This window comes from Euprymna scolopes, chromosome 22 (genome assembly GCF_053919585.1).
Source record: "Euprymna scolopes isolate OS-2025 chromosome 22, ASM5391958v1, whole genome shotgun sequence".
In the NCBI taxonomy this organism is placed as follows: domain Eukaryota; kingdom Metazoa; phylum Mollusca; class Cephalopoda; order Sepiida; family Sepiolidae; genus Euprymna; species Euprymna scolopes.
Window position 1 is genome coordinate 28,738,617 of NC_136503.1, and position 24,238 is coordinate 28,762,854.

General features: G+C 32.4%; 2 protein-coding genes across 4 annotated transcripts in view; one reads left to right on the forward strand and one right to left on the reverse strand.

Annotated features, from left to right (window-relative positions):
* Nucleotides 1-21,366, reverse strand: part of LOC145243931 (tRNA (guanine(10)-N(2))-methyltransferase TRMT11-like) — a 62,507-nt gene extending 41,141 nt beyond the window's left edge. The window contains exons 1-4 of the mRNA XM_080107056.1: nt 21,180-21,366; nt 16,955-17,023; nt 3,801-3,874; nt 1,623-1,704 (exon numbers count right to left, since the gene is read on the reverse strand). Of these exons, the coding sequence (XP_079963182.1) occupies nt 1,623-1,704; nt 3,801-3,874; nt 16,955-17,023; nt 21,180-21,254 (300 nt within the window). The 5' untranslated portion in view covers nt 21,255-21,366. The remainder of the gene's footprint in view (nt 1-1,622; nt 1,705-3,800; nt 3,875-16,954; nt 17,024-21,179) is intronic.
* Nucleotides 21,367-21,505: 139 nt separating this feature from the next.
* Nucleotides 21,506-24,238, forward strand: part of LOC145243929 (structure-specific endonuclease subunit MUS81-like) — a 69,466-nt gene continuing 66,733 nt past the window's right edge. The window contains exon 1 of one of the 3 annotated variants that reach the window (XM_080107053.1): nt 21,506-21,791. The gene's annotated coding sequence lies outside the window, so the exon portion shown is untranslated. Of the gene's footprint in view, nt 21,792-22,503; nt 22,725-24,238 lie in introns of those variants that run through there. The other 2 variants (XM_080107054.1, XM_080107055.1) reach the window with 2 other exon arrangements.

Consider the following 24,238-nt stretch of genomic DNA (forward strand, 5'->3'; position numbering starts at 1 on the left):
ATCATGTTTGTTTAGTCTAGGCTAGAGATTGCAACATCCGGTATCTTATGAAATATTGGTTTTTAAAGATGATTTTTTAACTTTACAGTAGACTCGATGTTACCGGAGATTGAATGAGGATCAATGAATATTTCGTACACCCATATTTTTATTGTCATTGAAATCGGTGAAATAACCCATTTTTCAATCAAATTGATTGATTGCCTGCTCTAGTTGGGAACTCATCACAGCGCACCATTAGGAAGCTTCACGGACCTCTCAGCAGTGACTTAGTCCAGAATACATTATAGTTTATATTGGACTGTAGAGAACCTACTGTTGATTTTATTAAATTATTTTAATATATAACAGCTTGAATTAAAGCTTAAAATGCAAAAGTCATGTATTATGGTTCAATTGTGCTCTAAACAGAAACATTCATTTCTGAATGCACCCCTGTCATATCAAAGAACTTAGTGTTAATTTTATATGTCAGGCCTTTTGACTTGTGTGGTAATAATTTTTTTTAAATGCACTTGTGATGTTAGGCTCTATAAGTTATTAACTTTGGTTAAAATCGTCTGTTCCTTCTTTCATTGGACTTTTGCGATTATTGATATTTATCAAAGACATTCTGACACAAAAGAAATCTAAGAACACTGCCAGATACATAAAGTACATTTGTGTGAAAGTTCATAAAACTCGGCCCAGCTGTTTCAGAATTCATAGGGAACAAACTCACACACACTAAATTCCTTTTATATAATAGTAGATATCTATTATATGCACAGACATAAGAAATCATCTGTGGTGGTGAGAGACTTTTAAGCTGGTGTCGAGGTGGCAGGGTTTTGTTAATTTCATGGCAGACAAAATGAACAGTGAAATAAAACAAGAAACAGGCATTGTTTGAAAAATAATGGTAATAAATGCCTTTTTTCTAAAAAAGAAAAAAAAGCGGATTTATTTTTGTTTGTTTGTTTGTTTGTTTCCTTTTGATGATGCTGGATGGCGTGGGGGTCCGAGAGAGAAGTTTCAACTGTAATGAACATGGTTGAACATAATGACCATGTTTTATACATACACACACACATATATATATATATATAAAATGATATATTTTATTTAACCTATAGATGTGGTGACTGGCACTATCAATCTAGGTCAGAAAGTGTCTAGGGGTAATGGTAACTTACCAAAGCAATTTAATGTCTAATCCATAACCAAAGTTCCTGAACAGCAAAAATGTCATAACTACAAGACAAAGAGAACTCACCATACTACAACTATTATTATCAACATTTACTTGCCTGCTCACAACAGCAGAGTTAAACATAGGTTCAATTTTTATGAGGGAAAAATCCAGCTCCCCAAAATGGGGCACCTTAGATTGGAACAAAAATTTAAATTGTCTCAGTCTAGAAGAATTTCACCTTCAGTGTGGAGACAGAAAAGATGAAGTGTAGTATCTGTTCTGATATCACATTTTGGTCCTAGTTAAAATTATTTACAATTATATAACAATTTGAAAATAAAATAAAATTTATTTTTCTTTGTGTTTTTAGCATTAAAAAGAAAATAAAAAAATGGAAAGGAGAAAAAAAAAAGAAAAAAAATATTAATAAAAAATAAAAATAACTTACAGTGAGATCTTTGGGTAGATTGGAAAGATTTTGATGAAGTTCTTCAAATGTTTTTGATTCTGACCACAATTCATAGGCTGACCTACAAGAACAATTTTTAAATCCTAAAGGCAAAAATATATATAAATATATATTTCTTCCAGTTTTTACCTATTATCTTGGTAATCACTCCCTTACCACTCTCTTTTAAATATCAGCTAATTATTTTGACTTCAAACAACCTTTTTAAAAGGTTGAAATAATTATTGTCTGATATGTGTTAGAAAAAGCTATTCTATAGTTCTAAATACCTGTTTTATATGTTAAATACAATGAGCACTCTAATCAAAAACATGTCTTTATTTATTGTATATGTAAGTGACCTTGACCGTGTGCATGCGGAATGGTCTACCAAACTACTGTCAATTTTTGGTCTACAAACGTGAAACTTGATAAATAGGATATTCGGACCTGTGGAACAAATTTGATTTGGTAAAAACAGCTAAGTGGTCAAAATTGAAAAATTGGGATCTTGGCAAGCATAAGTCAACAAAATGCGCATTTTCTACGCATGTGCAATTCATACATTCATATGTTTAACAAGATTATTCTTTAAAGTTTTCAGATGCATATGAGCAGCTCAGATTGTAACAAATAATGTTGGAGAGCTATGTTTGGGTTTCGATTCTAGCTGATGGCACCCAAGTCATATATTTTTTTTTTAACTTTTTATATCACTGCTATATATTGGATACAATATAATAATCAATAGAGAATTGGCTCTCTAATAATAAATCTAAAATCTGCATGAATCAAAATATCATATTTAAGCATATTTTACGACCGGGCAATATCAGGCAGTTTGCTAATAACAATATAATTTCATATTAGACATACTGAATCTTCTGATAATTCAACCATTTTTTTTAGGTTTTATATTATGAAATTTTTGGGGAGAAAAATGAATTTTACTCTTTCTAATGATATCAATTTTTTTCTCGTATGACTTTTTTTTTTTTTCAAGTTCACTTGAATTATGAAACTATTTTAATGATAAATGAAAATGTGAGATGTTATTGAACAACACGGGAGATGCTAAGTCGTTAAACATACAGTTTTGATAATATTGAATAGTTCATTTGATTTAAATGCAATTCACATAATCAGTGAGGGTGAGGGGGGGGTGTTTGATATATAGGAAAGCTGTCAAGAAGAAGACCTTGAAACAGTACATATTCTTTCCTGATGATCTAATGTCATCTGCAGGTCGAAATAAAATATTCCACAAGTGAAAACAGCCAATAAACACAATTATATATATAAGTTTACAAAGTAAGTTGTTTCTTTCCGACAATAATATATTCTATTAGCTGCTTGCGTCATAGAGTTTCTACTACTGTTCTGGTAACAAATATCATTCTACATGAAATTAGTATGCAAAAAAAAATAAATAAATAAATTTTCTTCTTTCTACTTTTTTATAGTATGATGATTCATTTTTTTTTTTGCAAGTTTACTTGAATTATGTAACTATTTCAATGTGCAGAGTTTAATTTTTTTAACAACAAATTTCTGCTATTTTTTTTAAAATGCCTGTTGTTAAAACTATTATTCTATTTTGAAAAATCATTGGATCTTATAAAATAAATGTTATTCTTCAATTTGGTAGAGAAAATATAGAATCATAAGTAATATTAATCTGGCAATACAGTATAGAGCAGTATATGTATAAAAATAATTCATGTTTTCTAGTTTCTTCATTTTCTGACTAAAAATTGAACAAAAAAAAGTAGAAAGCAACTTACATTAGTAATAGTAGCAAAAGCAAGGTGTTCACCTTTTCTTTCTTTATCTTTCTAAACCCTCAAAATGTACATCTACTACTACTGTCCAAGTCAGAGTGTAAATTCTGTCTCCAAGACACAAAGGATCCCTCAAACCCATTAATGTTATTGTTTTTTTTCTTTCCCCTTTTGCAAAAGTCAATCATGTTCTGCAAAGTCAAAAATAAAAATTATTCTATAAAACCACCCAAGTTAAATACCATGAATCAATATTTGAATTTATAAAAACTTGAAACATAAAAACTTGTACCAAAATTACTGGATTCGACATGATATAACCCCTCCCCATTGCATATTCCTGTAAAAAAAAAAAAAAAAAAAAAAAAAAAAAAAAAAAAATGAGAAACATTCATACCGGATCAACATTGTCCGACTAAGTATTTTTTTGGCTGTTTCTTCTGAAGGAAGGTCCACGATTAAAAACGGATTCTGGAAAAGAAAAGAAAAAAGAACTCGTCTTATTCCGAGTACAAAAAAGGTGGGTAATTATTATTTATATTTATATGAATACGACGTGTTGATTATTTTTAACAATGTTAGTTAAATATATTGTTGTGACATGACTTGACTTTGAGATCTAAACTGGTTGAAGTCAGTTGAAGGTGTGAGTTGTAATGTAAACATTCATTGATTTACTTGTCAACTCACTTATCATTTTTGCTACCTGACACGGACTTCTATTATTGTACCTAATGGAATAAATGTATTCTATGTTTTATATATGTGTATTGTAATCTGCTTATGAAAGTTTAGATATATAAATTTATAATATTTCTTCTTCTATTACTGATGATGATGATGATGATGATGATGTTTCTGAATTTTTGAGATGAGGACTGATTATTTGGATTAAGCAGAATATTGTTCTCATCTTGAGTGTTATTCTCACAACGTATCAATCAATGTAACCTCCGACCCGGAATTTCAAACGGACCCCTTTATTTAATCCATAGAGGTAATATGTCTGTTCTCTCAGCCATTACTGGGTAGAGTGAGTGAGTGAGTGAGTGTATTTGTTTAACGGCATTTCAACCTCTAAGAGTCATTTAATGCCAAAAAAGTTTTGTTGGTATAATAGATTTTCAGTTTCTTGTAAAAATTTTTTAAGTTTCTTGAAAAAGTTTATCTTTTGAAGCAAGATGTTTTAGGTTTTCTGAAAAATTGTTTTAATTGTAAGAGATTTGTTTTTCTAAACTGAATTTTACTTGTTTGCTTTATAGGAGTTTGAATACATTTGTTTCTTTTAAATAGTTTATGATTTGTTGGGGTTCCACTTCCTGGAACACTTTTCTAATGTTTGTTGTTTTAAAATATTTCTTCTGAGTGTGTTTGTGTTTTCTACATTCTGTCAGTAGATGTTTAATTGTTAGTTGTTGATTGCAGAGTGTGCAATTTGGTGTTTCCTCCGCTTTGATTAGGTAGGAATGAGTTAATTTTGTATGTCCGATTCTTATTCGGTTTAGTACAATTTCTTCTCTTCTTCCTTTAAAAATTTTTTGTTTTTCGTTTTTAATTATTGGTTGATGTTCATGCAATTTGTTTGCAGTGCATTTGTTCCATTCCTCTTGCCACATGTTTTCTATATATTCGTTGATTTTTCTTTTTAGGTCTGTGTGTGGTATTTTAATTTTTTCCATTTGGTGGTTTGTGGCTTCTTTAGCCAGTTTGTCTGCTTTTTCATTTCCTGGGATGCCGACATGACTTGGTATCCAGGCTATTATAATTTTTTTATTGTTTTTTTCGGTTATTTCATTGTATTCTTGTATAATTTCTGTGATAAAAGGATGTTTAGATTTTACTTCAAGGGCCATGATACAGGATAGGGAGTCTGTATATATTATGGCTTTTTGTTCGTTGATGTCTTTGATGTGTTTGAGAGCTATTTTGATGGCCTGCAGTTCGGCTGTATATATTGAAGCCTCGTTGGGCAGTCTTATTTGATATTGATTTTGTCCATCTGTGCATGCTGCGCTTGTTCCGTTTATAGTTTTAGACCCATCGGTGTATATTTCTATGTATTCTGCATATTTTTCTCTTAGTTCTCCAAAGTTGCTTCTGTTTGTTATATTATTTGTAATGTTTTTCTTGTAAGTAGTAAGTGTTATGTCGGTTTCTGGTTTGTGTAATGTCCATGGGGGTCTGTCGTTTGTTTTCTGAGTAATTATATTGTCGGGGTTTTCATTGATTTGATGTATTATTTCTTTAATTCTGTGTCCAAAGGAGGGTATACTTTTTGGTTTCCTTGAATAAGAGTTTGTACATTGTAAGTTGAAGGTAGTTTTGTATGTTGGGTTTTCGGGGTTGGTTTGTAGTTTTGTTGCGTATTGTAACGCTAGTTTTTTCCATCTTAAGTGCAGGGGTAGTTCTTGGGCTTCTACATGAAGGCTTTCCATTGGAGAAGTTCGGTAGGCTCCCAGGCTGAGTCTTAAACTTTGATTCTGTATTGTTAGTAGTTTGTTTTTGTAGGATTTGTAAGTAGAGCTGTATATGGCACAACCATAATCCAGTTTGGATCTGATATGTGAGCGATATATTTTGAGCATTGTAGCTTGATCTGCTCCCCAATCTAGTTTTGATACTATTTTTAAGATATTTATTGCTTTTAAGCATTTTTGTTTTAATTTGTTAATGTGCTCCTTGAAGTTTAGTTTGTTGTCTAAAATGATCCCTAGAAATTTGGTGTGTTGTACTACTGGTATTGGTTGTCCATCTAGTTTGAGCTGTGGGTCAAGGTGGTATTTTCGTTTCCTACAAAAGTGGATACATGTGGTTTTGCTTTTGGACATTTTAAATCCATTTTGGTTAACCCAAAGGTCTATTTTGTTAAGGCAATGTTGCATTTGTCTTTCAATAGTTGGCATATTTGGTGATGAGTAAGTTATTGAAAAGTCATCAACAAATAGTGTTTTTTCGAATCCCATGTTAACATTTTCGATTATACTGTTGATTTTAATTAGAAAAAGGGTGGCAGATAGTACGCTACCCTGTGGTACCCCTGTTTCTTGTGTGTGTTGATCTGATGTTGTATTTCCTAAGCATACTTTAAATGTTCTGTGGGATAGGAATTCTTGGATAAATTTTGCTAGGTTTCCTCTGATTCCCATATTATGAATATCTTTCAAGATTCCATATCTCCACGTGGTGTCATACGCCTTTTCGATATCAAAAAAGATTGAGACCACGTGGTGGTTTCTTATTAGACCGTTACGAATATATGTTTCTAGCCGAATAAGTTGGTCATTAGTACCTTGATTTTGTCTAAATCCACTTTGGTGCGTAGAAATGAGGTTATATTTTTCTAAATGCCACATTAGTCTTGTATTGACCATCCTTTCTGTTGTTTTGCATATACAGCTTGTTAAGGCGATAGGACGATAATTGGTAGGGTTGGAGTGATCTTTTCCTGCTTTAGGAATTGGGATGATATTGGAGTCGAGCCAGTGTTTTGGAAAATTGTTAGTCCACCATATTTTGTTAATTATCTGTAAGAGAATGTTGAGAGATGTGTCTGGCATGTGTTTTAGAAATTGATAGTGGATGTCGTCTGGACCAGTAGCTGTATCTTTACTTTTATGAATTGCATTTTTTAGTTCTGTTATAGTGAAAGAGGTGTTATAGTATTCTTTGTTATTGGATGTGAAATTGAGTTTTTCTTTTTCTGCGTTGTTTTTGTATTTTTGGAATTTGGGGGAGTAGTGGTTGGATGATGAGTTTTGGCTGAATTCATTTGCGATTATGTTTGCTATTTCTTTTTTGTCTATAGTTTGTCTACCATTTGGTGTATTTATATTATTTATTGGTGTTCCAAGTTTTTTTCCAGTTATTTTTCTTATTATTTCCCATGTTTTTTTTGATGGCGTGTTGTTGTTCAATTTGGAAATATAGTTTTGCCAGGTTTCTTTTTTGCTTTTTTTTATAATATAGCGTGCTTTTGCTCGTGCTTGTAGGTATTTTTGAAGGTTGGGTTTTGTAGGATGTTGTTTGAAGTGTTTTAGCATTTTTTTCCTGTTGGTTATTGCTTGCTTACATTCTATTGTGAACCATGGCGTTGATTTTGGGTGTGGTTTGGTGGAAGATTTTGGGATTGTCTTGGTTGCTATTTCGTTTAGTGTATTGGTGAAAGCTAACATAGGATCTGGTTTGTTAACTATTTCTTGATTAATTAGATTTGTGCAAAGTTTGCTAAATTCAGTCCAGTTAGCTTTATTAATTTGCCATTTTGGTTTTGATTCTTCTGTTGTAGGTTCTTGGGTTTTGAGAAAAATTGGGAAGTGATCGCTGCCACACTGGTCGTTATGTACCTCCCATTGGAAGTCCATAAATATTGTGGGGGAGCATAGTGTTAGGTCGATAGCTGATGTCGTTCCTGTGCCTGGGTGAAGGTATGTGTGTGTTTTGTCATTAAATATAGTTACTTCGGGTGATTCCAGTAATGATTCAATGGTTTTCCCATTTTGATTAATATTCTCACTTCCCCACATTTTGTTATGGGCGTTGAAGTCCCCCATTAATATAAAAGGTATGGGGAGTTGTGTTATAAGATCTTCAATTTCGGTTTTGTTTAGTTTATGTTTAGGTGGAATGTATATTGAACAAATGGTTATTGGTCGGTGAAGTGTAACTTTAATTGCTATTGTTTGAAGGTTTGTTTGGAGTTGTAATTTTATATGTGGTATCTGTTTTTTTATTATAATTGAAGTGCCACCTGTGGGTCGATTATCTGCTTGTGATCTGTTTGTTTGATTGTAGATGTGGTATCCTTTGAAGTTGATGGTGTCCGTTTCTTTTAGAAGAGTTTCCTGTAGGCCGATTATGCTGGGGTCATATTGTGCTATTATATGTTTGATTTCTTCGTAGTTTGGTTTTATGCCTCTGCAGTTCCACTGTATGATGTTTTTATTCATTTCCATAAGTTCGTTTAATTATTAATTTTTTTTCCTTTTTTTTTTCTGTTTGGTTTTTGTTTAGGTTTTTATATCTATTATTCTATTGGTTTGTTGTGTTTTGAGTGGTTTTTGCTTTGTGTTTACTTGAACTGCTTGGTTCCTCAGTCTCCATTTTCTCTTCCTGATCAGTTCTGTTTTTGGAGCTAGATTTTTTCCTGTGACTCTCGATTTCAATCAATTCAAATTTGTTTTCATTTTCGATTAATATTGTCTCTGTTTTTTGTTTACTTTGGTTTTTGGAAAGAGGATTTGTGTTTTCCCGTTCTGTTTCCATCTTTCCAGATATTGTGTTTTTATCTTCTGCTTTTGTCCTTGTACGTGATTTGGATCTTTCACGGTTTATTTGTGGTTTTTGCTGTTCGGGTTCTTTTTTGCTCTTTGGGACTTGTTTTGGATCATTTGACTGAGTTTTCAAAGATACTGATATTTGTTTCTTGTTTTCGTTTTGGTTAGTTTTTAAAGTTTCAATTAAATTTTTGAGTTCGGAGATTAGTTTAAGTAGGTCTTGGTTTTGGGTTGTTTGGTTTGAAGTTTTTGTAATGTCTGCGTAAGTGTTTATTTTTTCTCGAGAGCTTGCTATTTTCCTTGCTTCAGGAAAGGGCACATTTTGTTTGTATTTTATTTCGGCTATTTCTTTTTCTTTTGTGTAGATTTTGCATATTTTAGAGTATGCTGGGTGTTTTTCTTGGCAATTTGGGCATTTTGTTTTGTTTGGGCATTCACTTTCAGTATGGTTAGGTTCTTTTAAGCCACATTTTCCACATACTTTCTGTCCTTTGCATGCTTCTCTGCTATGTCCATATTTATGACACTTATAACATCTCAGAGGGGCTGGTATATATTGTTCTACTTTTTCTATTGTGTATCCGATTTTTATTTCTTTGGGAATTTTTGGTGTATTGAAAGTTAGTATGTAGGTTTTTGTAGGTATGGTTTGACCATTCCTTTTTATGTTTATTCGGACGTGATCGATTACTCCCTGTTTTCTTAGGGCATTTTCTATTTCTTCTGCTGTAGCCAAGCTTAATTCATGGCTTTTTATAACACCTTTTGATGTGTTTATTCTTTCGTGAGCATAACTTTTGCATTTATAGATATGGAATTTTTCCATCTCTAAGATGTTTTTTGCGTCTTTATAGTTGTCGACTGTGACAAGTAGATTGCCATTTTTCATTTTTTTTGCTGTTTTTGGGTTGCTGTTTTGAGACAGAATTTTTTCGATTAGGAATGGAGATAGATCGCTGATCTTTTTTCCTTCCAAGGTTTCGATTACTATGAATCTTGGATATTTTTCTTTATCAATTATTTCATAGTTATATTCTTGTTCACTGTCTGAGCTGGTTACGTCAGAGTGGGTTCTTTTCGATTTTGTAGTATTTTTTTGATTTCTGGGTTTTTTGTTTGGGTTTATTATATCCATAGAAGTTTGTTTAGATTTTCATCTCTCTTGCTCCCCACCCTCCTCGGAGCCCGAAATTGGGAGATGTAAGGGGGGAAACCCATTCGCCCTTTCATCCCAGGGATACAAAAGAGATATACTCAATTGATTGAGTTTGTCCCATCATTTCCTGTTTCCTCCTTTAGTTTCTTCTTTCCCAGTTTGATAGAAACGTTCGTTAGGGAGCAGTTGTCTGGTTTTTGTCTCATCAATTGATTGGCCCTTGCCATCGCCTTCTAACACTTAACTGGTTTGTCTATGTTTGTAGTAATGAAACGTATTATCTTTGGATTAAGTTTGTTTTTTTTTTTAAATTTTATTTAGATGTTATAATTGACATTTTCAGTGTAAGTGTTAGGGCTTGACATGACTAGCCGATTGGTTGGATCGGGCCTCTCCAACCGCCCGTCTAGCCTAGTACAAGGCCAAAGTAGAGTGTTGCTACAGGTACCTTTATTTTCCCTAGGCATCGGTTGCTCAGCCACCAGGATCCTTTTCCTAGGCATCACGGGTTGCCACCCACGGCCAACAGGTAGCCCCGTTGAGGGACTTTTACCCTCTGCAGGGGGAACAGTCGGCGTATTCTAATGCCCTGCCGACAGGGTCAACCGGGAAGTAGAGAAGGAAAAAAGGAGGGGGGAAGGGGAGGGGGCTGTTGTTTTTATTTTTTTTTTGTAGAACATAATTAAGTTTTACAAAAGAGAATAGAAAACAAAAACAGAAATCGATGTAGGTGCGTTTCGTCTCAGGAAGCCAATAGGCAGCCTGATCTGGTAGCACCAGATTACTGGGTAGAATCCATAAGTAAATCACACTTGTATTTTTAGCACTGCCCACACTGAGGATTGAACCTTCAACCTCCAAAGAAGTATCACTTACAAGTGAATTTTTACTTAGTACTTTATCCATTACACCAAAAAATGAAACATTGTGTTAACATAATTGTCAGTTTTTATTTAAGAACTTGCAGAGAAAGAACAGGAAGAACTTACAAAATCCATAATGAAAAACAGAACCTAAAAAAAACAACGATGTAATATCAGAAGTTCATTAATTTTCACATTTTAAGAAAATGTGAAAATAATATTTTTCAATATAATTAATTTGCTTCAAAATATCAAAAAGCAATAAACAAACTATCACAAAACCATAAGTTATAGATTTTGAAAATTTATTGTTTTTATATTGTCGTTGTCTGATTTAAATCAAATTTTATGTATGGTTCTGTTGGGTGGAAAAAAATCCGGTACAGTGCCCCATTAGTCAATAAGAGCGTAATATTTTTGTACAAAATTTATAGGAGTTTAGATCACATGGTACCAATGGTTTCATGAAAAAAGCCGGAGATTTATCACTCTTCAGCCATTTTCTTAATCTGCAAATATCTGCCACCATACATATATCTTTTACCCCCATCATATCACCCCCTATAAAATAATTTTTTCCTATTCTAATCTCAAAACTTTTTCCATTTCTAATCTGAATGTTTTCAAAGTCAGTGTTGTTTCAGTACCTTTACTTTAGAATAATGCCGGCCTTTTCTCCTCTTCTGACGAGAAGCATTTGGCTATGAAATGCCATGGCCTAAAGAGGTTTCTCTCTTATTCCTCTTTCTGTAACTCTTATTGACTTGATAATGTAATAAAATTCATATGTAACTTTACTCTTTATCTTCCTACTTATTCTCTCTCTCTATGCATATATATATATATATATATATATATATATATATATATATATATATATAATAGCCTATATGAATGCGGTTACATTTTGGTATTACTTGTACTTCATTGGGGTCAAAGACAAAACGGTTTTCCACCTAAATGATTATATAATATATAATTATAAAGCTCTACTGTAAATTGAGCACTTTTAAAAAATATTGGTTTGAAGTTCATTGTATCTATATATTTGAACTTATTTCATCTAGAGAGAAAAAGATTATTTATATATTTGGAACTCCCTTCTGGGATTCTGCTTTCCCAACTGCACTGATATGCAGAAGTTCAAGTGTAATGTTAACAAACATCTTTCTACTCATCTCCCTTCATAATGACCCCGCTAATTAAGTCCCTAATAGTAGCCCCCTGCTTCAAAGTGGCACTGTGCCTTGTTTGGGGTGAAAATTGAATAAAAAAATAAAAAATATATATAGATATAACATATAAAATTATTTTGTGCGGTTAAAAGTTGAACCTAAATAGTATTTAAGTTGACGTGTTAATTTTCTTTATTTTATTGTTTTCCTTGTTGGCTAATTTAACTTACATTTTATAAATGTATATTTGTTGGTTCTGTTGGGTGGAAAGAAACCCAATAGAGTGTTCGTTTATTCTAAAAAGAGTATAATATTTTTATGTGAATTTTACAGAAGTGGTTTTAAATGCAAAAAAGTCACATTTTTAGTGCGTTCTCAATCCCTGTATCTATCTATATCTATATATCTATGTCTATATGTGTCTGACAGAACTTTCTGCAGGGAAGGAGGTATTCATACCAAGAATACAAATGAATCACCAAGATTTGTCGCATGGAATCGTCGCCAATTCCTTGTGAGGCCTGCCTTCGCCATGACAATAAAAGTCATTTTATCGCTCTTCAGCCATTCTCTTGATTTGTGAATATCTACCTATTTATCTCATATATATATATATATATATATATATATATATATATATATATATATATATATATATATTAATGTTGGGAAAATTAATCGAAATAAAAAAATAAAATAAATAAATTAAAAAATCGGAAAATCAGAATGTTTTGGGGGTATTGGAACTGGAAAAGTTTGTGCCTATTTTCCGATGCCAGAAACGATTCCTTTATTCATTTATTTCTATTTGATTTTGTTTAAAACAAAATCTTTAACTGCTGCTAAATAATAACTATTTATCGATTTCAAACTATCAGTAAAACTAAAATCTATAGATCACCACAAGTGTATTTTTACTTTTGAGAAAATATATGCACATTCAACAAGTGTTTTCTACAGGAATTGTGAAAAATAATAAGGAATCGGTAATAGTATCAGAATTGTGAATTTAGTACAGAATCGGTAATTGTATTGGAATCAGAAAAAATATTAGAATCGTCCCATCACTACTACATACACATATATATATATATATATTTCTGTGGAAATATACTTTATTTCCTTATAATGTGTACTAATCCTTATTTAAGAAGCTCAATGTAATTACAGAGCAATATAATGAATGAATGAGAAAAGTCTATATTCCAAAGTTCATGATGTTGACCATCTTACAATTTATTCCTTTAATTCAGTTGACACTTACAATTCTTGACAGTATCTGTTTCGTAGCACAAAATCATTTAATTATTATTGTCAATATTATCAATCAGTGAATCTATTTTGCCCTTAACTCATCAGAAGAAATGTCAACAAACAATCAATCCGTCAAAAGGAGATAAAGTGCGTTTTGACATTATTAAAAATCTGAAAATTGGAAGAGAAGCTGTAAATACCTTATATGTTTACATTATGGCATTATATATATAAAAATATTTAGAATGACCTACAAAATTGCAATTATATTTCAATACTGCATTTTCCTCAAATTCCTCAAAGATTATTTGGCTCTGATGAAGTAAAAGTAGCAACAAAAAGTAATTGCATTCATATGGGTATAATTATAAAGATCAACCTTGTATTGAGCACTTTTAAAAATATATTAGTTTTAGGTTAATTTTAGCAATAAAAGTAGCCCCGTTGCAGCTAGATGGCTGCATATTGTGAAAAAAAGCGAGCAAGTACAATGTTTTTATAATTTGTACAATTTTTTATTTACATGAAAGAAACAACAACAGTGGAAACAACAACAGCAAGGAAGTGTTTAACACGAAAGTATTTGAAGTTATAGGATTTCTTTATACACTACGTTCTTCGTCTTTTTACAGTCACTTTTTTTCAGAGCGAAGATCAGATCGTCTGAGTTTCTTACCTGTGATGCCACTACATACAGTTGACCATGGGTGAAAGTCGGTTCTTCCAGCCATACACCCACCTTGCTCAGCGTCTGGCCTTGACTTTTATTGTCATGGCGAAGGCAGGCCTCACAAGGAATTGGCGACGATTCCATGCGACAAATCTTGGTGATTCATTTGTATTCTTGGTATGAATACCTCCTTCCCTGCAGAAAGTTCTGTCAGACACATATAGACATAGATATATAGATATAGATAGATACAGGGATTGAGAACGCACTAAAAATGTGACTTTTTTGCATTTTTTTCATGCTTTTTTTTTTTTTGCATTTCCATACACCAAACATGGATATAAATATCACTAAAACATCCGCTGGTTCATAAGCTTCATTTCAGTACCTTACTTGCCTGGGTGGGTTGCCTGTAGGCTAAGATAAACCGCGTCACACACACAGACGGACAGACAGTAGGAAAATTTATATATAGATATTCGAACTTGTTTCATTTAGAGAAAGAGAGAGAGAGGTGGGTTATAAACTCTACCTTGGACTTTACAAACCACTCCCTCTAAAATCCTTGACAACAGACGGAAACCACGCTTGATGATCTGATGTCTGGGATATCATAATAACCATGTCCCACCCCCCAAAGACTTTATTCCTATTATAGTAATAAAAAAAAAACAAAAAAAACAATGCTCTCCTGAGTTAATCTCATTCTTCTCCAAACTTAACAAATACTTTGCTGAATCTTGCTTCTCTAATAGCTGCATAAATGCCTCTGTGGTATGAATTTTTAAGAATTTTGGTGAAAGAAGTGAATCAAAAAATTACTGTCCTTAAATCTCCTCCCTTTCTTAAAATCGTTGAATCATTAATCAATAGTCCATCACCTGGAAGATACTAAAATTGCTAACAATCTTGTTCTACTACGGATATCCTAACAGTCATCTCTGAATTAACATACTATACACAGGATAAGGCAGGTGAAGTTACAGCAGTAATGGCAACCTTCTAGTCTAGTCTGGTGCACTGCAGCATCTGATGTGGCTATACAGTTCGAAGCTGAAATTGTCTCTCCAGATGCAGGATTGGGCGGGTGATAAGGAGACCTAGATTTGCCCAGTTATGAGAGTTCCTCTCTCGGCGTTGCAAACAAAGTCCAATAGAAAGGCAAGCCAATAAGGTCGGAGCCATCACAGCTGCAGGAGTTGCCGAAAGTGTGCTGCAGTGCTTAACCATCTGCCTATTGGGACCTCAAACCGAAAGTTAGCGCAGTAGCGCTTGATATATACTTGACAAGGTCTTACATTAAAGTTTTTTTCATGAAAACTAATTTGTACGATATTACTGAATGAATATTTAATATAATCAGATCCTTCTTTTTCTTCTTCTTTTATATAACGGACAAACGTCTGTGTATATTTGTTTGTGTATGCCCAGCTAAAACTTGAAAGCTACAAAACAAATACTCACAAAGTTGGTATATTCTTGATTGATGTTGTTCTGGATTAATAATACTTAAAAGTTTTTTTTTTAATTATTCCTTGGAGGTTAACTGGGGCAGGTTTCATTGTGGAGAGTGCCAACCATTTCCAATGGGCTGGGCAGAGGTAGAAAGAGGAATGAGAGAGAGAGGGATGTGGGGAAAACGAAGAAGAGGGAAAGAGAGAAAGACATAAAAGTTTTAATATAATTAATTTTACTGTCTTCTAATTTGTTTTATGGACCTGGGCAACAATGGGTAGTCCTGATAAGCTTATATAAAATAAAGATCCAGGTCATCCTTGATGGCTGGACATCTAAACACATAAAATTGATTTGGGTGTTCCCCAGGGGTTGATTCTTGGTTTATTATTATTCCTGATTTTCATAAATGACCTTCCTGATATAATCATATTTGAGATGAGTATATTTGCAGATGACACCACTTTCTATTCTTGACATGAGGACAAATTGAACCCACACATATCTAAGGCAATGGCTGAATCTCTAAAAAAAAAAATGATAAATGATAGCCAGTATGTCTATATGTAGTGAAATAGGGTCAATTAATGGCTTAACAATTATAAGAAACCTTTCTAATCACTGATTGCCATGGCCTCCCGAAAGTCCAACACTCAAACTCTTGGTCTAACACATTTAACATGAATTGGAATACATAGAAGATATTGCTAAATCTGCTGCGCAGAAAGTAGGCTCCCTCTACAGGGCTAGAAAACTTCTCTCCTTCTCTCACCTCCCAGTGTCCTCTATCTCTATGTAGCCATTGTTCGCCCATACATCAAGTATGCTATTGGGGCAACCACGTTAAAAAAAAAAAAAAATTCCATGGAAGGGTAATTGTAAAAAATCGTTTGTACTTATTCTAATTTAGGGTTGATTAAAGATGCTGTGAATGACATCACTTTCTATTCTTGACATGTGGACAGATTGAACCACACATATCCAAGGTAATGGCCGAATCTCTAAAAAAAAAAAATTTGATATCCAGTATGTCAATATGTAGTGGAATAGGGCAGTAAATAGGTGGTTACATTTAATACCACCAAAGCAAAGCTCCCTTCGATTAACAATTATAAGAAACCTTACCAACCACAGATTTCCATCATCGCACCCTCCCGAGAGTCCAACATTCAAACTCTTGACCTAGCAGTTACATTTAACATGAATCTGAATAAATACATAGAAGATATAGCCAAATCTGCTGTGCAGAAGGTAGGCTCCCTCTACAGGGCTAGAAAACTTCTCTCACCTGCCAGCGTCCTCTATGTAGCCATTGTTCACTCATACATCAAGTATTGTTGCCATTATGTACTCGAAAAACTTGCTGCACTTGTGGCCCCATTAACATAAATACTCCTGACCAACCCAATAAACAGCAAAATCATACTTTTATTACAGAGACTCCCAGATGTCAGAAGACCTTTTACTCTAATAGCTTTTTTCCTTGAACCGATTTCTTTTGGAATTCACTCTGTTCCTTGTTTCTACCAGCTGTATCAACATGCAGAAATTTAAATGTAATGTGAACAAGCATCTCACTGCACAACTCCCCACTCAGAATGCCCCTATAAATCTGATCCCTAATTCACAGCAGCCCCTTACAACTCAGTGGCAGTGTGCCTTGTTTAGGATGAATTGAAGTAAAAAGAAAAAAGAAATGACATACCTTCTGTTCATTTGTTTCATTCTTAATGCCAATTTTGGTACCGAGCAACTCAACAATAGATTTTAGTTCCTGTTGAAAAGAAAAAGAAAGAAAAGAGCTCACAAATGTCACAATACAAAGGTTTTCAACGTTTTTTACTGATGATGAGACCTCCTCTTCAACATCACCCTAAGTTTTGCAAACCTCACTCAAAAATGAGACCAAAATCTTTATCTTAAGAACAACTTAAAAGTAAGAATGTTATAGAAGAAGAAGGACTAATTGAAATTGTTTCTAACAAAAAAAAATTTGTCAAACTTGAGAAAACGAAACAGATTTGTGTTTTAATAAGTATATGCAAGCAGTGAACTTTGGTAGCACTTCCTTCCATTGTATTCTTAGCTTATTATTAACATGTGGTGAGAATGAGAAATAATACAGCTGTATAATTTTGTTTTAAGTGAATTCTATTTTTGAGATCAATTCTTGACAATCGTGGTGATTATGATCACATGATTTCATAGAGTTTCATGAGCACACTGCTATTTTCAAACTTTAGCATATCTGGTATACTATCAATGATGCCTTCTTGTAGATCATGCAGGGTTGTGGATAGTGTTTTTGTAAATTTTTTTTTTTTTTTTTTTTTACTTGGGAGTCACCACATCAAGGCCCGAAAGCCACTTGTGGATAAGAATTAAACATTGCCTTTTATGTGTCTGTCATATTGACAAACATATTTCAATAAGCTTAGATGTGTAGCAGTCACATGACTGAGATTATTTTCTTTTGGATTTACATGCAGTTGTTTGTATAGTGATTAGTTTGTGGTTTGGTTGGCTAAAACAGGCATGTTAAAACTCACATATTTCTACGTTAATGCAAACACTTCTGTGCATACTCAGCTTTCCTAATTTCCGCCTTAGTTTGGTGCAAAAATACAAATAACTCCTGGATATATGCTGGTGCAGCTGTGACACCAAAAACCTCATTACTTGTCATGATCTGGCAAGACAAGATGGAACTCTGGAATTTAATTCTCTTTCTATAGCTAATGACCACCTGCTGAACCAACTTGCATGAAATTCTTGTGTTCACATGCCAATGAAACTGTCAAATAAATTTAATTGTAGAGAAGATGTTGACATGGCTTCAGGTCATCATAAAAAAATGATCAGATCAGCAAGTAGGCGTAGTCTTGACTGACCTGCATTGTTTGCTCCGTGATCGCCTGAAGCCATCCTACCGAGTAATACTTCTGCTGAAGCTGTAATGTATATCCTACGGTTGAGTTGGATTTGGCATCATGGTGTCCCTGCAACAACTACCACTGATTGCAGCAAGAATGATTTTAAGTGATTATTGGGAAATCGTAGGCATTGTAAGGTTGATCTCGCAAGTTTGAATTGTTGTTGAGTTATCTCTCTTTGTTTCTTCAAGATGGGGATGCGAGACAGTCTCTTCTCACTTACTCATAGAATTTGACTTTCTTAGCTAAAAATAAAAATTACTTTAAGTGACTTTTGGAATATGATATTTTCATTCTGTCATGGGCACTCCCATTATACAGACTTAAATCTTTTTAATATATAATATATATATATAGAGAGAGAATTCTGAACAGTAACCATAACCCCCCTCCTTTTTAAAACCTAATCGATTAAAATAAAGTTCCATACTTCTTTGTCGGCATTCTTCGTCAGCTGATCTTATCCGATATATATGAATGCCCTGGAAAGTCATTTCTGAATGATTAATGTTTACCAGTTTTAAAATATGCAAATGAACTTGACTGTTTTTCAGAATAACAGAATATTTTAAAACTGGTAAATATTAATCAGGAGCGACTTTTCTCGAGCATTCATATACATATCAGTCGACAAAGAATGTCAACAAAGAAGTATACTTGATTTTAACCCTTTTACATCCACGTGCTTTAAAGTCGTCTGCTGCTTTACATATTTTTTTTTGCGGCTTTCAAATTGTGAACTGCTTCGGCCATTTCCGTTTTTTCCATAAATCGCAATCGGAAACGTTCGAGTTGATATGCATGCCCCGCCATAGAAGAACTTATTTTATTTTTATTTTTTGGTTCTTATGCACTTATGTTACCATGCTATTTTTCAAGTTAATTTTAAGTTTCACATTATCTTTTTTGGCACTTCTGCATGTCAGTGACATGAGGCAAATGTGTATTTTAGTTTCAAATACCGCCGACAGATGTCACTTGTTAGCCAAAGAACACTAGGCACCTCCAAAGGTCACCACAGAATAACCCCCCTGATCTGTAAAACGATGTAACTTTATTATAAATTAATATTATCAATATAACTTTTGTACCAATTAAAAGAAGGTCAAAATAAACTAGTAATAATTTAAAAAAATTTTTTTATCTTACGAAAATAATGAAATTGCGAGAATAAAATCGTGTTTACATAATTAGCGCTTTAAAATAACGTTCTCATGTAGTAAGCATTTTGAACGTGAAAACATACCTGTGTTTAATAAATCTAGCAAAAATCAATTAATGGTCAGATTTTCGTGAAATTTTCGATACTTATCCATTTTAGAATGAAATTACATATAAAATGCAGTTTCCCTAAAATATACGAGGAGAATTTTTTTTTTAATGCGTGCCCCCCCTATTTATTTTTTTGAAATTTGAACAAAATAGATTTAAATCTATCGAAATTTCTATTTATTATGAAACATAAGAGTTCAACTAAGTAAAAAATATTTATTTTTTTAAAATTTGAATACACATATTGAACAAAAACTAACCTCGAAGTTGCAATTAAAAAAATGATATAAATATAATATCATTATGCTTTTTTTTTTTTAAATAGCGTTTTTTCTAATATATAGTTACTATAATCAGTTGAATTGTCAAGAAAAAGAAACTTCGTAAACATTAATTTTTAAAAGATTAAAACGATTAAAATTCCATTATTTCAAAATGCTCCATTACAAGATAGATTTTTAATTAATTGTGTTTAATTTTTTTTTTTAATATTAAGTTTTCATATAAACATGGATCCTGTCAGCTATTTTATCGCCAGATTAAAACCGATTTGAAAATATTATTGCACAAATATTAAGTATTTTGTAGCCCCCACCCCCATATTTTGTTTGTCTCTTTTTACCGAACATAAGTATGGAAGCCGAACATGAACATTCAGTAAAACCGTATTTCATATTTAATATACAAATGTTTATATTATTATTAATCATTAAACTGTAAATCTTAAAACCTAACAAAATTATAACAAAGATTAATTATTAATTGCAGTTTGAAAAAGATAAACAAAGGTTTTAAAAAATCATTAAGTCGCTTCTGCTTTTTCATAGTTCGTATAATTAACAGAAGTCTGACGTCACGGAATCATGCGCTCCTTTTTTCACAATTCTTCACATTCGGTTGACAGTGCCTAACGAACAGAGGTCGATAACTCTTCCTTTTCTAAAAGTGCGTGTAAACTAAAATTATATTTTGCAACATTTTTATACGATCTTTTTATACGAAAAAAAAACAAAAAACAATTATTCTTAAACCTCTATAAATGTTTCATATTTTTGTAAATTATATTTTGCTACATTTTTATACAACCTTACTATAAAAACAAATAATTCTAAAACAATCTGTAAATGTTTCGTGTTTTTATCATATTTATTATTTTCAAAATTATATTTTGATACATTTTTTATACAATAAATGTTTCGATTTTCATATTTTTGAGTTATTTATTTTGTTATTTTTGCGTTAAACAATTATTTATATTTGAGGTTCACATAATCGCCGCTAGACGTCAGTTCTCTTTCGAAGAACAGATGTCGATAACTCGCCTCTGTTGCTAATGTCACTGACATGCAGAAGTACCTCTTTTTTATTATTAAATTGTTAGGTGGAATTACAGAATAGCTACAAAACATCCCTCCCCTCTTCATGTTAAGAATAGCTTTCAAAATAGTAACGTTATTATTTCAGCACGGTAACATAAGTGCATATATACCTCTATTTTTATTTATTTATTTTTTTTGTTTTGTTTTGTTAAAAAAGAAAATAAAACTCCACAACAGATAAAAACGACCCTCACTAAGTTCCAAGGAGAGCACAGTCAATATTAAAAGTTAAAGAAAGAAAAATAATAATTGACCACTTCTCCTTATTGCAGTCGAAAAATAAATAACTTTTGTTTAAACAACATTAAAATTATAATTATTTATTATTGAAATTTAAAGCACTTACCGGTAATCTGAAATCTAAATGCTCGTGGGCATAATGAAGCAAAAACCGGCGCGTTAAACTGGAAGTTAACGACATGTTTTTTCGACGAGCGTGGATGTCGACGGTGATTGAAGTTATGGCGGTGTACACGATCAAACATAAACATCCATTTTATTTTCCGCTTCTTGGAAAATTGTTTTTTTACATACAGTAAACTTTGTTTGGGGCTAGCGTTGTTTTTATTATTCATTTATGCCATTACATTTTAACTTTCAGACTGGAGGGACCCTAACAGTTACACCTGAATTTATTAAACTAAATTTACTCAACGCATCATCTCGCACGTCAGTGCACTCACTGCACTAGTGCAGTGAAGTGGCAAGTGCACTCACTACTGCACTAGTGCACGATGAAAGTGCTCTTCTCTTATGTTCCTGTCTGGTCTGTCAAGGACATGACCCGACGATCGAAATAATGATACTCTTCGTCTTCGATCTTAGGAGGCCATTCCATTACATCCTGATTTAGGAGGGAATATTGGTATTTCGTCGGTCGCCTGAGGCATCCCTACCGAGGAATTATAACAGATCAGATTACGATAGATTTTGAACCCGTCCAGCCAGAGTTTCCCAGGTATTATTATAACTTAACATTCCGAAAAATTGAGTTTCTACTTTTTTAGGCGATTACGCATGAACGGTTGACGTATTTAAAAATTTAGAATAGGGCATCATTTCCACATAGAAGTTTAACGTAAAATAACCCATTATTTCTGGACCGTTTTAGCACAGTTAAATATTTTTTTTATAAATAGGGTGAGGGGAGGGGGGTTACATTTTTTTTTAGGCAATTACATGTGGTTTTATGACATTGTCAATTTGCCTTAGGGCTAGTAGCAAAAAAAAAAATATAAAAAAATAAAATAAAAATTGGTTAACCCCCCCCCTAAAATATTAGAATGGCCCGAAAATAAATCAGTTTACGTTAAATTTATATATGAAACTGCTACCCTACTCTAAAATATTTTTTCCGCTAAGGTTTTTCACTTGTTCACGTTCACTCACCACCACATCGCCTAAGAAAGTAGAATCTTATTTTGCGGAGGAGGGTGATTAACTTTACAAATGAAATGTTTGTCGTCCCTCCCTCCGCTAATCTCACTTCCTATATGTGTTTATTTAGCATTAAACATGTTTGCAAATGTTGGAGTTGCTTTCTTTTTTTCTCTTTTCTTTTTAAATGGGAAGATTGTTTTGAATTCCATTTTAGACAACAATAATTGAGAAGAGAATAAGACAATTAGAGTTATCCCCCTTGATAGATTCGACAAATAAATAAAAATAATAAACCGGTGTCAGGAAGAACGCGGAGAAGCGCGTAAATATGAAACTTGACTTTTAATGTTTTATGTGTAAAATAATTGTTTAAGAAAACATTGAATAGACTTTTTGTTCAATGCTTTTATAGCCTGAAAAATGAATTACCACCTTTTATGGAATAATTAACGTATTTGTGACCTTTCAATGAAATATATACGTATTGCAATTTAAAGTTTCAGCTTTTTGCGTAAGTTACAACAAATATTTTAAAAAAAACTTTTATTCATTCGTTTATATATTTTAATGGTTTTAATTATTTATTTTATAGCTGAGTACTTAGGCAGAGAAATTACTACAATGAAATCGCGTCATTATTTAGAAACTCATTCTTAATGTGGGGAACGGTGTGTGTTTGAAACATTTTTCGGTAAATTTTTACTTTCTTTCCACCTTAAAAATCACCTTTAAAATGACGATTTTTATAAGTTTTCAAGTATGCTGAAAATGAATATCGCATTTAAATTTCCGTAAACAGTTAATTTTCTGGATATTAAACAATGAAATTCCGGCAAATGTGTATTTCAGCGACGTAAATTATTTGACAGACAAAAATTTATAAAAATTATTTATTTTTATATAAAATACATAATTAACACTAAGGCTGTTATAAAAACCCGAAAAAATTTAATTTTTATTAATTTTTCAACATTTTTTTTAGACTAAATTTACAACAATCGAGGCCGCCAACTTGTTTTGAAACTTTAGATTGCCAGATTGGCCTTTTTGAGGCCAAATTTGGCCTTTTTGCGCTTTTGCATGGACCGTAGTTCCACGCAATAGCGTAAAAAAAAAAAAAAAAAGGCCAAATTTGGCCTAAAAAAGGCCAATCTGTGTAGCTGTAGTGCCATAACAAAGATGGTGGACATGAGGCTGTCGCCATTTGGGGTCTCGAGAATTGCTCAAAACCCGAAAAATAAAACAAAATAGGGTACTGGTCGCGGTAAGAGTTCCCTGCCGAACACCCTAAAAAAAACAATAACTTCTCCCCGCGCAGCCGCAAAGGACGTGTTTTAGTTGCCATAGTAACAACACTTTTTATCGACATTGTTTTACTGTTTATGAATATTGAAATAAAAGACATTACTACACATTTATTAATAATATCTCACTTTTAATCACTTTTATCGACTTTTTAAAACTTTTTTTTTTACTCTTTTTAAATGACAACGTTAATGTTTATGAATATTGAAATAAAACATTACTACACATTTATTAATATCTTTTTTTTTCTTTACTGTTTATGTGTCAATTTTATCGACTTTTTTTTTTTACTGTTTATGTGTCAATTTTATCGACTTTTTCTTTTCTTATATTGAATATTGAAATAAAAGACATTACTACACATTTATTAATAATATCTTTTTTTTTTTTTTTTTTTTTTTTACTGTTTTACTGTTTGTGTCACTTTTATCGACTTTTTCTTTTATGAAACTTATCGGCGGTTCTTGAAATTTACTTACCACAAAACTTGTCGGCGGTTCTTGAAATTTACTTACCACAAAATGATGATAGAATAATAAATTTACTTACGTTTAATCAATGTTATTTTCTTTTTTAAATAGCCTTTTCGGGTTTGTATTACTGTACACATAGATTCGAAAAAGTTGTCAAAAAACAAATATAGAACAAATGTTATCAAAGGCAAGATAAGTTACTTTTCTACCTAACTGGATATATTTTTTGTGTTTTTATTCAGTGTAA